This window comes from Salmo salar, chromosome 26, assembly GCF_965601325.2.
Source record: "Salmo salar chromosome 26, fSalSal1, whole genome shotgun sequence".
In the NCBI taxonomy this organism is placed as follows: Eukaryota; Metazoa; Chordata; class Actinopteri; order Salmoniformes; family Salmonidae; genus Salmo; species Salmo salar.
Genome location: NC_138316.1, coordinates 3,410,948 through 3,425,000, shown reverse-complemented (window position 1 = coordinate 3,425,000; position 14,053 = coordinate 3,410,948). Strand labels below are relative to the sequence as shown.

At 40.2% G+C, this 14,053-nt stretch overlaps 1 protein-coding gene across 3 annotated transcripts in view; it reads right to left on the bottom strand.

Moving 5' to 3' along the window:
- cep120 (centrosomal protein 120) overlaps window positions 1-14,053 on the bottom strand; it is a 64,008-nt gene that overhangs the window by 5,511 nt on the left and 44,444 nt on the right. For all 3 annotated transcript variants that reach the window (XM_014174901.3, XM_014174903.3, XM_014174904.3), the window contains one exon: window positions 8,752-8,850. In XM_014174901.3, the coding sequence (XP_014030376.3) occupies window positions 8,752-8,850 (99 nt within the window). The remainder of the gene's footprint in view (window positions 1-8,751; window positions 8,851-14,053) is intronic.

The window sequence follows — 14,053 nt, the reverse complement described above, 5'->3', positions numbered from 1 at the left end:
ATGTTGCGATTTTATTGCGATGTTTCAAACATATTGCTCACTATATATCTGCAGCAGAGAGACAAGAGAGCACGACATAAATTGTTTTGATTAGTCATGGAAATAAGTGTTGAAAACATGTTGGCTCACTATTGAAAAAGAATAAGCTATAGGATGAAGAATACCGGCGTTTTGGCGCAGGTACAGCAGACTAGCGCTAGCTAACATCTTACACACACACTTGAAGTCGGAAGTTTACATACACCTTAGCCAAATACATTTAAACTCAGTTTTTCATAATACCTGACATTTTATCCTAGTAAAAATTCCCTGTTTTAGGTCAGTTAGGATCACCACTTTATTTTAAGAATGTGAAATGTCAGAATAATAGTAGAGAATTATTTATTTCAGCTTTAATTTATTTCATCACATTCCCAGTGGGTCAGAAGTTTACATACACTCAATTAGTATTTGGTAGCATTGCCTTTAAATTGTTTAACTTGGGTCAAACGTTTTGGGTAGCTTTCCACAATAAGTTGGGTGAATGTTGGCCCATTCCTCCTGACAGAGCTGGAGTAACTGAGTCAGGTTTCTAGGCCTTCTTGCTTGCACACACTTTTTCAGTTCTGCCCACAAATGTTCTATGGGATTGAGGTCAAGGCTTGGTGATGGCCATACCAATACCTTGACTTTGTTGTCCTTAAGCCATTTTGCCACAACTTTAGAAGTATGCTTGGGGTCATTGTCCATTTGGAAGACCCATGTGACCAAGCTTTAACTTCCTGACTGATGTCTTGAGATGTTGCTTCAATATATCCACATAATGCCATCTATTTTGTGAAGTGCACCATTCCCTCCTGCAGCAAAGCACCCCCACAACATGATTCTGCCACCCCGTGCTTCACGGTTGGGATGGTGTTCTTCGCCTTGCAAGCGACACCCTTTTTCCTCCAAACGTAACGATGGTCATTATGGCCAAACAGTTATTTTTGTTTCATCAGACCAGAGGACATTTCTCCAAAAAGTACGATCTTAGTTCCCATGTGCAGTTGCAAACCGTAGTCTGGCGTTTTTAATGGCGGTTTTGGAGCAGTGGCTTCTTCCTTGCTGAGCGGCCTTTCAAATTATATCGATATAGGACTCGTTTTACTGTGGATATAGATACATTTGTACCTGTGTCCTCCAGCATCTTCACAAGGTCCTTTGCTGTGGTTCTAGGATTGATTTGCACTTTTCGCACCAAAGTACGTTCATCTTTAGGAGACAGAACGCGTCTCCTTCTTGAGCGGTCTGACGGCTGCGTGGTCCCGTGGTGTTTATACTTGCGTACTATTGTTTGTAGAGATGAACGCCATACCTTCAGGCGTTTGGAAATTTCTCCCAAGGATGAACCAGACTTGTGGAGGTCTACAATTGTTTTTCTGAGGTCTTAGCTGATTTATTTTGATTGTCCCATGATGTCAAGCAAAGAGGCACTGAGTTGGAAGGTAGGCCTCAAAATACATCCACAGGTATGCCTCCAATTGACTCAAATGATGTCAATTAGCCCATCAGAAGCTTCTAAAGCCATGACATCATTTTCTGGAATTTTCAAAGCTGTTTAAAGGCACAGTCAACTTAGTATATGTAAACTTCTGACCCACTGGAATTGTGATACAGTGAATTGTAAGTGAAATAATCTGTCTGTAAACAATTGTTGGAAAAATGACTTGTGTCATGCACAAAGTAGATGTCCTAACCGACTTGCCAAAACTATAGTTTGTTAACAAGAAATTTGTGGAGTGGTTGAAAAACTAGTTTTAATGACTCCAACCTATGTAAACTTCCGACTTCAACGGTATATTATTTTTACTACAAATCGATACTTGGAAAGTATAATAGTATCCCAAATAACATTGCGATACGCAACTACAGATTTTTGCCCCAATCACCAGTGTTTACATTGGTACCATGGAATAAAAAGCTGATCATAGAATAAAAAGCATTTTGACCAAGAGAATCCTATGACGGTTTCAAAGAACAGCAGTTTAGGGACATGTCATGTGTTCCCTGACACTTAACAGTTACTGGTTCAGATATGGACACCGCTTCCCTTTTCCAGACAATCACTGGTTAAAATACAGACAAGTTCCTTTTTCTCACACAGCCAGGCCAAAACTCAGTTCATCTTTATTACTGAGTGATATGTTGACACAGAATTAAGTTTAATTTTGTGGTTTCTGTGAACATTAGTCGCCTGTAATACATTTGTTTTACCAAAATTGCTAGAAAAACAAACCACAGAAACATTTCTGGAGCGCACATCGCCAAGTAAGCGCCAAAGCAACAACACTGAAACAATTATGGCAGTGATTTTTGTAAGGCCTCTTGGGCAAAGGATTTCCTTGGCTACTGCCGGTTGAAGAGTGCATTAAGTATTTCCAGTGGACAACAGCGCCACGCTAGGGGTTAGGTGTGTGGTACTCCACTGCATTCTCAGTAATGGAGAACAGGCTCTTGGTAAACACAGCCCTCCAGAGTCTGGCTCTCTCCAGGAGGGAGGAGAGAGGACAAAGGCAGCGCAAGCAGGACTGAGTGACCAGTGAATGACCCCCATTCCTAGTGGCCTGCATCCAGTGGGTCAGACTCGGGCCTCGCTTGAGTGAAGCAAGCTGCCCAGATGGGCCTCAACTGCAGTTTTCTGGAAAATAAGCCGACTGACAGACAGACACCTGGGGGATTTCAAAGCTCCAGTTTTTCCAGGTCTCACACTATCTGACACCAAATACCAAGGCGGTTCAGAGTTAGGGGAGGAGGCAGCTGGCATACTTGGGCTCAAATTAACCAGTTGACCATATCTGCTGTATTAGAGGCAAAGAGATAAGATAAGGCTAAGGGCTAAGTCAGGAATGTAGAGGTTTTCTAAAGAGCTGCATTTCATTCTTACCATCTGGACATTTAGAGGGAAAAGGCATTATTCCTGAGGGGAGAATTTCTTTGCCGCAACGTAGCTAAACATTATGCAGACGAGTTGATACGTGAAACAAATAATGATAGCATAGCACAAACCAAACAAATGTTAACTACTCAGAGCATATCGAAGCACAGGTCTGACAGATACTCCTAAAAACAAGTGTGACATTTAAATGGTTAACGCCTGGGCTAATGCTTAACATAATACAAACATGATTCATAGGGCTATTTCACATTAAGTTATGAAGCCCTTAGTGCAACATAAATCAACTTGTGTTTTCTTAACATATATCTGGCACTTAGAAAGTCTAGAAAAAAACTGGTTCAGATTTTCCAGCTGGCTTTTGTCTTTAACAGTTATTAGTGAGGCCTGATAAGCCCAGTGTGCCGACATTGTTGATATTGGATCAGTCCCTCGAAGGGCTTACTCCAGACGCAGCACAGGTTTCAAAGCCCACTATAAGGTTGTGCTGATTTAAAAGTGATCAATGTCTAATACAGCTTTGGAAAAAAATGTGGGGCCCATGTAAAAACACACACACACACACACACACACACAGAGAATGAATCCACATGATATACTGTATGATGAGGCTGTGAAAGGTAGAGTAAAGTTAACTAATGCAGCTTCCTTTATTTGCATTCACACTTATCCTCAAGCTGTTAATTATTTATCATTGACACATGCTGCAAGTATGCAACAAATGTAAAATATTTAGACATCAGGGGGTGGGGGGGACAAAAATATGATTTAAGCCTAGGGCTGGGCAATATGGCCAAAATAACATATCAAATGTTTCACAGTATGACAGTATTTTATGTTTTGGAAAAAAAGTTCTAAACATGCTATATGAGTAGTTCATTACCCTAGGGATGCAACAATGGTGCTAACTTCATTCTGATTGTTCAATCAAACTTCAACACCCCCAAAAATGTCTGCATTCCCTGCACTTTTGTTATCATTTCCACACTATGCCCCGTAGGGCTGCTTGATATGGGCTATATCACACAGTGCATTCAGAAAGTATTCAGACCCCTTTACTTTTTCCATATTCTTACGTTAGTCTTATTCTAACATTGATAATCCCCCCCCCCCTCTACACACAATACCCCATAATGGCAAAGCGAAAATAGGTTTGTAGAAATGTTTGCAAATGTATAAAATAAAATAAAAAAATCTGACTCTTTGCTAAGAGACTCGCAATTGAGCTCAAGTGCATCAGGTTTCCATTGATCATCCTTGAGATGTTTCTACAACTTGATTAGAGTCCATCTGTGGTAAATGCAATTGATTCGACATGTGGAAAGGCACACACTTGTCTATAAGGTCCCACAGTTGACAGCGCATGTCAGAGCAAAAACCAAGCCATGAGGTCGAAGGAAAAGAATGTCGAGGCACAGATCTGGGGAAGGCGACCAAAAAATGTCTGCAGCATTGAAGGTCCCTGAGATCACAGTGGCCTCCATCATTCTTAAATGGAAAAAGTGTGGAACCACAAAACTCTTCCTAGAGCTGGCCACCCGCCAAACTGAGCAATCGGGGGAGAAGGGCCTTGGTCAGGGAGGTGACCAAGAACCCGCTGGTCACTCTGGCAGAGCTCCTCTGTGGAGATGAGAACCTTCCTGAAGGACAACCATCTCTGCAGCACTCCACCAATCAGGCCTTTATGGTAGACTGGCCAGACAGAAGCCACTCCTCAGTAAAAGGCACAACAGCCTGCTTGGAGTTTGCCAAAAGGAACCTAAAGGATTCTCAGACCATGCGAAGCAAGATTCTCTGGTCTGATGAAACCAAGATTAAACTCTTTGGCCTGAATGCTAAGCGTCACGTCTGGGGGAAACCTGGCACCATCCCTATGGTGAAGCATGGGGGTGGCAACATCATGCTGTGGAGATGTTTTTCAGCGGCAGGATCGAGGGAAAGATGAACGTAGCAAAGTTCCCGAGAGATTCTTGATGAAAATGGACCATAACCTGCTGTTGAAAACTTGTGTTATGGCTTTTCAACCTCAGCTCTGAATCCACGATATGTTAATCTAATAGAACTCAGAGTTTTCATTAATGGAAGCTTCCCTTATGTCAAACATGTAAAGTGTGGTGTACCGCAGGGCAGCTCTCTAGGCCCTCTACTCTTTTCTATTTTTACCAATGACCTGCCACTGGCAATTGGCATGTGTGTGCTTGTACGCTGATGATTCAACCATATACACATCAGCAACCACAGCTAATGAAGCCACTGAAACCTTTAAAAGAGTTGCAGTCTGTTTTGGAATGGGTGGCCAGTAATAAACTGGTACTGAACATCTCTAAAACTAAGAGCATTGTATTTGGTACAAATCCTTCCCTAAGTCCTAGACCTCAGCTGAATCTATTAATGTGTGTGGCTGTTAAACAAGTTGAGACTAAATGAATTAGCGTTACCTTAGATTGTAAACTGTCATAGTCAAGACATATAGATTCAATGGTTGTAAAGATGGGGAGATGTCTTTCTATAATAAAGAGATGCTCTGCTTTTTTTGACACCATATTTCAAAAAACAAGTTCTGCAGGCTCTAGTTTTGTCTCATCTTGATTAATGTCCAGTCGTGTGGTCGAGTTCTGCAAGGAAAGACCTAGTTAAGCTGCAGCTGGCCCTGAACAGAACAGCACGTCCTTCTCTTCATTGTAATCAGAGGGCTGATATAAATATTATGGATGCCAGTCTCCTGGCTAAGAGTTGAGGAGAGACTTACTGCATCACTTTTTATAAGAAACATTAATGTGTTGAAAATCCCAAATTGTTGTTTACATAGTCAACTTACACACAGCTCTGACACACACTTACCCCACCAGACATACCACCAGGGGTCTTTCCACAGTCCCAAAATCCAGAGCAAATTCAAGAAAGCGTACCGTATTATATAGAGCCATTACTGCATGAAACTCTGTTCCATCTCATATTGTTCAAATGAACAGAAAATCTAGTTTCAAAAAACAAATACAGCTCACGGCACAATGCCTCTCCCCTATTTGACCTAGATAGTTTGGGTGCATGCATTGATATATAGGCTGCGTGTGCCTTGAAAAAAACCCATTAATGTAGTTCTGTCCTTCAGCTGTTCTTGTCTATTAATGTTCTGTATTATGTCATGTTTCATGTTTTGTGTGGAACCCATGAAGAGTAGCTTCTGCAACAGCTAATGAGGATCCTAATAAAATACCAAAATCTGCTCCAGAGCACTCAGGACCTCAAACTGGGGCGAAGGTTCACCTTCCAACAGGACAACGACCCTAAGCACATAGCCAAGACGAGGCAGGAGAGACCTGAAAATAGCTGTGCAGTGACGTTCCCCATCCAACCTGACAGAGCTTGAGAGGATCTGCAGAGAATAGGAGAAACTCCAAAAATACAGGTATGCCAAGCTTGTACTGTATTATCCAAGAAGACTCGAGGGTGTAATCGCTGCAAAAACTCCAACAAAGTACTGAGTAAAAGGTCTGAATACATATGTAAATGCAATATTTTTTTTTATAAATTAGCAAAAAATGTTTACAAAAACTTGTTTTTGCTTTGGATTTATGGGGTATTGTGTGTAGATTCATGAGGATTTTTATTTAATCCATTTTAGAGTAAGACTGTAACGTAAAAAAGGAGTCAATACTTTCCGAATGCACTGTATATACATACGTAAATACAGTACAATACCAGTCAAAAGTTTGGACACCTACTCATTCAAGGGTTTTTCTTATTTAAAAAAAAAACTATTTTCTACATTGTAGAATAATAGTGAAGCCATCAAAACTATGAAATAACACATATGGAATCATGTAGTAACCAAAAAAGTGTTAAATCAAAATATATTTTATATTTCAGATTCTTCAAAGGAGCCCCCCTTTGCCTTGATGACAGGTTTGCATACTATTTTGATTCGTTTAACACTTTTTCTGGTTACTACATGATTCCATGTGTCATTTCATAGTTTTGATGTCTTCACTATTATTCTACAAAGTAGAAAATTTTAAAAATAAGAACCCTTGAATGAGTAGGTGTGTACAAACTGACTATATAGTGCCTTCGGAAAGTATTCAGCCCCATGACTTTCACTTTTTTTTTTAGGTTATATCCTTATTCTAAAATTGATTTAATTTTTTTTTTTTTTTTTTTTTTTTTTTTTAATCCCTCAATCTTCACACATTACCCCATAGTGACAAAGCAAAAACAGATTTAGACATTTTTGCCAATTTATTTAAAAAAAGTATTCAGACCCTTTACTCAGTACTTTGTTGAAGCACCTTTGGCAGCGATTACAGCCTCGAGTCTTCTTGGGTATGACGCTACAAGCTTGGCACACCTATATATTTGGGGAGTTTCTACCATTCTTCTCCGCAGAGCCTCTCAAGCACTGTCAGGTGGGATGGGGAGCGTTGCAGCACAGCTATTTTCAGTTCTCTCCAGAGATAGTCGATTGAGTTCAAGTCCAGGATCTGGCTGGGCCACTCAAGGACATTCAGAGACTTGTCCCGAAGCCACACCTGCGTTGTGTTGGCTGTGTGCTTAGGGTAGTTGTCCTGTTGGAAGGTGAACCTTGACCCCAATCTTAGGTCCTGAGCGCTCTCGAGCAGGTTTTCATCAAGGATCTCTGTACTGTGCTCTGTTCATCTTTGCCTCGATCCTGACTAGACTCCCAGCCCCTGCCACTGAAGAAAAAAAAACAGCATGATGCTGCCACCACCATGTTTCACCGTAGGGATGGTGTCAGCTTTCCTCCAGACGTGACGCTTGGCATTCAGGCCAAAGAGTTCAATCTTGGTTTGATCATACCAGAGAATATTGTTTCTCATGGTCTGAGAGTCTTTAGGTGCCTTTTGGCAAACTCCAAGCGGGCTGTCATGTGCCTTTTACTGAGGAGCGGCTTCCGTCTGGCCACTCTACCATAAAGGCCTGATTGTGGAGTGCTGCAGAGATGGTTGTCCTTCTGGAAGATTCTCCCATCTTCACAGAGGAACTCTAGAGCTCTGTCAGAGTGACCATCTGGTTCTTGGTCACCTCCCTGACCAAGGCCCTTCTCCACCCATTGCTCAGTTTGGACGGGTGGCCAGCTCTAGGAAGAGTCTAGTGGTTCCAAACTTCTTCCATTTAAGAACTATGGAGGCCACTGTGTTCTTGGGGACCTTCAATGCTGCAGACATTTTTTGGTACCCTTCCCCAGATTTGTGCCTCGATAAAATCCTGTCTCTGAGCTCTACGGACAATTCATTCGACTTCATGGCTTGGTTTTTTTCTCTTACATGCACTGTCAACTGTCGGACCTTAAATAGACAAGTGTGTGCCTTTCCAAATTATGTCTAATCAATTGATTTACCACAGGTGGACTCCATTCAAGTTGTAGAAACATCAAGGATGATCAATGAAAACAGGATGCACCTGAGCTCAATTTTGAGTCTCATAGCAAAGGGTCTGAATACTTATGTAAATAAGGTATCTGTTTATTTGTAACAATTTTCCAAACTGTTTTTGCCTTGTTATTATGGGTTATATATATATATATATATATACATACACACACATATACATATACACATATATATATATATACACACTCACACACACACACACACACACACACACACACACACACACACACACACACACACACACACACTATATACATACATACCCCCATACATACATACATATATGACCCCTATATATTCAAACTATAGAATTGCACAAACATGCTGATCTAGGTCTACACCAGCACTGGTATCAGGCTGTATTAGCATACCACAGGCAAATACATTTCTTTTGAATCAAAGTGGTAGTCATCCAAATTGGCCTACCTGCTTGAACCTGGCCAGTTCTTTCAAAGCACGCCCCCACTGCTGCTTGTAATGAAGTTTCGACTTTGTTGTCGATTCCAGTGTCCTTTCAAGTTCCACCTTGAATAAAATATAGTTGATTAAAAGATGCAGCACAACCTTAACCAAAAAAAGGTAAAAATTACAATCTGTGGTTTTAAGTAGTTACAAACAGGTTAGAAGTGGTTGTAAACAAGTTCTAAGTGGTTACAGACTATAAGTGGTTGTAAAAAGGTTATACATTGTTATAAACAAGTTATAAGTGGTTCTCTTTCAATTACAGGTAGCCTAACGGTTCAGAGGTCGCTGGTTCAAACCCCAGAGCCAGCTAGGTGAAAAATCTGTAATGTGCCCTTGAGCAAGGCACTTAATCCAAATAGCTCCTGTAAACTGCTCTGGATAAGAGTGTCTGCTAAATGACTAAAATGTGAATTAAAAAAAAAAAAGTACATTGCTAATCAAATTTTATTAGTCACATGCGCCGAACACAACAGGTGTTCACCTTACAGTGAAATGCTTACCTACAAGCCCCTAACCAACAACGCAGTTTAAAAAATACAAATAAGAAATAAAAGCAACAAGTAATTAAAAAGCAGCAGTGAAATAACAAGTCGAGACTATATACAGGGGGTACCGGTTAGTCGAGGTAATATGTACAGTGGGGGGAAAAAGTATTTGATCGCCTGCTGATTTTGTACGTTTGCCCACTGACAAAGGATCCGTCTAGAATTGTAATGGTAGGTTTATTTGAACAGTGAGAGACAGAATAACAACAAATATATCCAGAAAAACGCATGTCAAAAATTGAATTAATTGATTTGCATTTTAATGAGGGAAATAAGTATTTGACCCCTCTGCAAAACATGACTTAGTACTTGGTGGCAAAACCCTTGTTGGCAATCACAGAGGTCAGACGTTTCTTGTAGTTGGCCACCAGGTTTGCACACATCTCAGGAGGGATTTTGTCCCACTCCTCTTTGCAGATCTTCTCCAAGTCCCTAGTCAACAGCCAGTGGAATCGTATGGCGCGAAATACAAATACCTCAAAAATGCTATAACTTCAATTTCTCAAACATATTACTATTTTTACACCATTTTAAAGACAAGACTCTCGTTAATCTAACCACATTGTCCGATTTCCAAAAGGCTTTACAGCGAAAGCAAAACATTAGATTATGTCAGGAGAGTACCCTGCCAAAAATAATCACACAGCCATTTTCAAAGCAAGCATATATGTCACAAAAACCAAAACCACAGCTAAATGCAGCACTAACCTTTGATGATCTTCATCAGATGACACTCCTAGGACATTATGTTATACAATACATGCATGTTTTGTTCAATCAAGTTCATATTTATATCAAAAACCAGCTTTTTACATTAGCATGTGATGTTCAGAACTAGCATACCCACCGCAAACCTCCGGTGAATTTACTAAATTACTCATGATTAACGTTCACAAAATACATACATTATTTTAAGAATTATAGATACAGAACTCCTTTATGCAATCGCTGTGTCAGATTTTAAAATAGCTTTTCGGCGAAAGCACATTTTGCAATATTCTGAGTACATAGCCCGGCCATCACGGCTAGCTATTTTGACACCCACCAAGTTTGGCCCTCACCAAACTCAGAATTACCATTAGCAAAATTGGATTACCTTTGCTGTTCTTCATCAGAATGCACTCCCAGGACTTCTACTTCAACAAAAAATGTTGTTTTGGTTCCAAATAATCCATAGTTATATCCAAGTTTTGTTCGTGCATTCAGGTCACTATCCGAAGGGTGACGCGCGAGCGCATTTCGTGACAAAAAATGTCAAAATATTCCATTACCGTACTTCGAAGCATGTCAAACGCTGCTTAAAATCAATTTTTATGCTATTTTTCTCGTAAAATAGCGATAATATTCCAACCAGGCGACGTTGTATTCATTCAAAGGCTGAAAGAAAAAAATTGAGAATTCTCATCAACGCGCATCTCCAGTGTCACTGTTCCCAGGCTGACCACTCACAAATTCTCCTGCTGTTCTTCGCCCAGAGACAGCAGACACCCCATTACACTTTCTGGCACCTTCTGAGAGCCAATGGAAGCCTTACAAAATGTCACGTTACAGCAGAGATGCTGTATTTTCGATAGAGATGCAACTGAAGGACAACAAATTGTCAGACAGGGCACTTCCTGTATGGAATCTTCTCAGGTTTTGGCCTGCCATATGAGTTCTGTTATACTCACAGACACCATTCAAACAGTTTTGGAAACTTTAGAGTGTTTTCTATCCAAATCTATCCAATCTATCCAAAGAGTAGTAACCAGTTTAAATCGGGTATGTTTTTTATCCAGCCGTGCAAATACTGCCCCCTAGCCCCAACAGGTTAATGTGGATTTAGATACTTTTGTACCTGTGTCCTCCAGCATCTTCACAACATCCAATGCTGTTGTTCTGGGATTGATTTGCACTTTTCACAAAAAAGTACATTCATCTCTAGGAGACAGAACGCGACTCCTTCCTGAGCAGTATGACAGCTGTGCGGTCCCATGGTGTTTATACTTGTGTACTATTGTTTGTACAGATGAACGTGGTACCTTCAGGCATTTGGAAATTGCTTCCAAGGATGAACCAGACTTGTGGAGGTCTACAATTATTTTTGAGGTCTTGGTTGATTTCCATGATGTCAAGCAAAGAGGCACTGAGTTTGAAGGTAGGCCTTGAAATACATCCACAGGTACACCTCCAATAGGCTAATTGACATCATTTGAGACAATCAGAAGCTTCTAAAGCCATGACATCACTTTCTGGAATTTTCCAAGCTGTTTAAAAGGCACAGGCAACTTAGTTTATGTAAACCTCTGACCCACTGGAATTGTGATACAGTGAATTATAAGTGAAATAATCTGTCTGTAAACAATTGTTGGAAAAATGACACAAATTGCACAAAGTTGATGTTCTAACCGACTTGCCAAAACTATAGTTTGTTAACTTTTTTGGAATAGGGTGCTGTATTTTGACGTCCGGATGAAAAGCGTGCCCAAAGTAAAATGCCTGCTACTCAGGCCCAGAAGCTTGGATATGCATATAATTGGTAGATTTGGATATAAAACACTCTAAAGTTTCTAAAACTGTGAGTATAACAGAACTGAAATGGCAGGCGAAACCCCGAGGACAAACCAGCCCCCCCAAAAATAATTCATCCTACCACTGATTTCAATGGCTGGCACTTTTATAATTAGGGCAAAATCGTGCCCGATTGCAGTTCCTAGGGCTTCCACTAGATGTCAACAGTCTTTAGAAAGAGTTTCAGGCTGGCTTTTGGAAAAATGAGCCAGAAATTGTAGTTTTTCTAGGTGGCTCCCATTTTGGCTGTAGTGTTTCCAAGCGTGTGAATGAGAGCGCGTTCTTTGGTATTTCTCTCCGGTAAAGACAATAACGATTCTCCGTCTTAAATTTTATTGTTTATTTGCGTATTAGGGTACCTCGGGTTTGATTATAAACGTTGATTGACTTGTTTGGATAAGTTTATTGGTAACGTCTGGGATTCATTTTGTATGCATTTTGAAGGAGGGAAACCGAGTGGATTATTGACTGAAGCGCGCCAGCTAAACTGAGTTAGACATTATCGAACAAAAGGACCATTTGTGATGTAACTGGGTCCTTTTGGAGTGCCAACAGAAGAAGATCTTCAAAGGTAAGGCATATATTATATCGCTATTTCTGACTTTTGTGTCGCAACTCCCTGGTTGAAAATGATTTGTTATGCATTTGTGTGCTGGGCGCTGTCCTCAGATAATCGGATGGTTTGCTTTCACCGTAAAGCCTTTTTGAAATCTGACACGGCTGCTGGATTAACAAGTTAAGCTTTATTTTGATGTATTGCACTTGTAATTTTATGAACGTTTAATATTTACAGTAATTTAATTTGAATTTGGCGCTCTGCAATTTCACCGGAAGGTGTCGAAACGCTAGCGTCCCACTAATCCGCAAGAAGTTAACAAGAAATTTGTGGAGTGGTTGAAAAACGAGTTTTAATGACTCCAACCTAAGTGTATGTAAACTTCTGACTTCAACTGTACATACGTACAATCACTGTGGGGACGACGTCATTGATGAAGCCAATGACTGATGTGGTGTACTCCTCAATGCAATTTGGAAGAATCCCGGAACATATTCAGGTCTGTGCTAGCAAAACAGTCCTGTAGCTTACCATCGGCTTCATCTGACCACTTTTTTTATTGACGCTTCCAGCTTTAATATTTGCTTGTAAGCAGGAGGGTAGAATTGTCAGATTTGCCAAATGGAGGGCGAGCTTTGTACGTGTCTCTGTGTGTGGAGTAAAGGTGGTCAAGAGTATTTTCCCCCATTTAACCCCTGGTCGATAGGGGACGGACATCCAGCGAAAAATCCTATCGCCATTAGCATAACAAAATTTAATATTTTTATTTTTTCTATTTTTTTTTCAAATTATATCGTTTTATAGATACACCTCTCCTGAATCGAACCACGTTGTCCGATTTCAAAAAGGCTTTACAGCAAAAGCAAAACATTAGATTATGTTAGAGTATATCGTAAAAGTAGCCACAGCCATTTTCCGACCAACCACATATATCACAAATAACCAAAAAACAGCTAAATGCAGCACTAACCTTTGACAATCTTCATCAGATGACACACCTAGGACATCATGTTACACAATACATGCATTCTTTTGTTTGATAAAGTTCATACATATTTATATATAAAAACAGCATTTTACGTCGGCGCGTAACGTTGACTAACTATTTTCCCTCAAATGCATCCGGTGAAACAGCGCTACAATTTACTAAATTACTATTCGAAAACATTTTTAAAATGTAATATTGTCATTCTAAGATTTATAGATGAATATCTCTTGAAAGCACCTGTAATGCCAGATTTAAAAATAACTTTACTGGGTAATCACACTTTGCGATAAAAGGGGATGCGATACTCAGAACAAGAGGCTAGCAATACAGGTCAGCGCCATCTTGGAACAATCGCATATCAAATCTAGTCTTGTATACTATTGTCAATAATCCCTTACCTTTGATTATCTTCATCCTTAGGCACTTCCAGGAATCCCAGGTCCACAACAAATGTATTTTCGTTCGAAAAAGTTCATACTTTATGTTCCAATAGCTTGTTCTTGTTAGCGCGTTCTGAAGGCTGCACCAAAAGTTCCGACGTGCGCGGGGCTACTCTTTCAACAAAATGCATTTTTTTCTTATTTAGGTTCGTTCAAACATGTCAAACGTTGTATAACATAAATC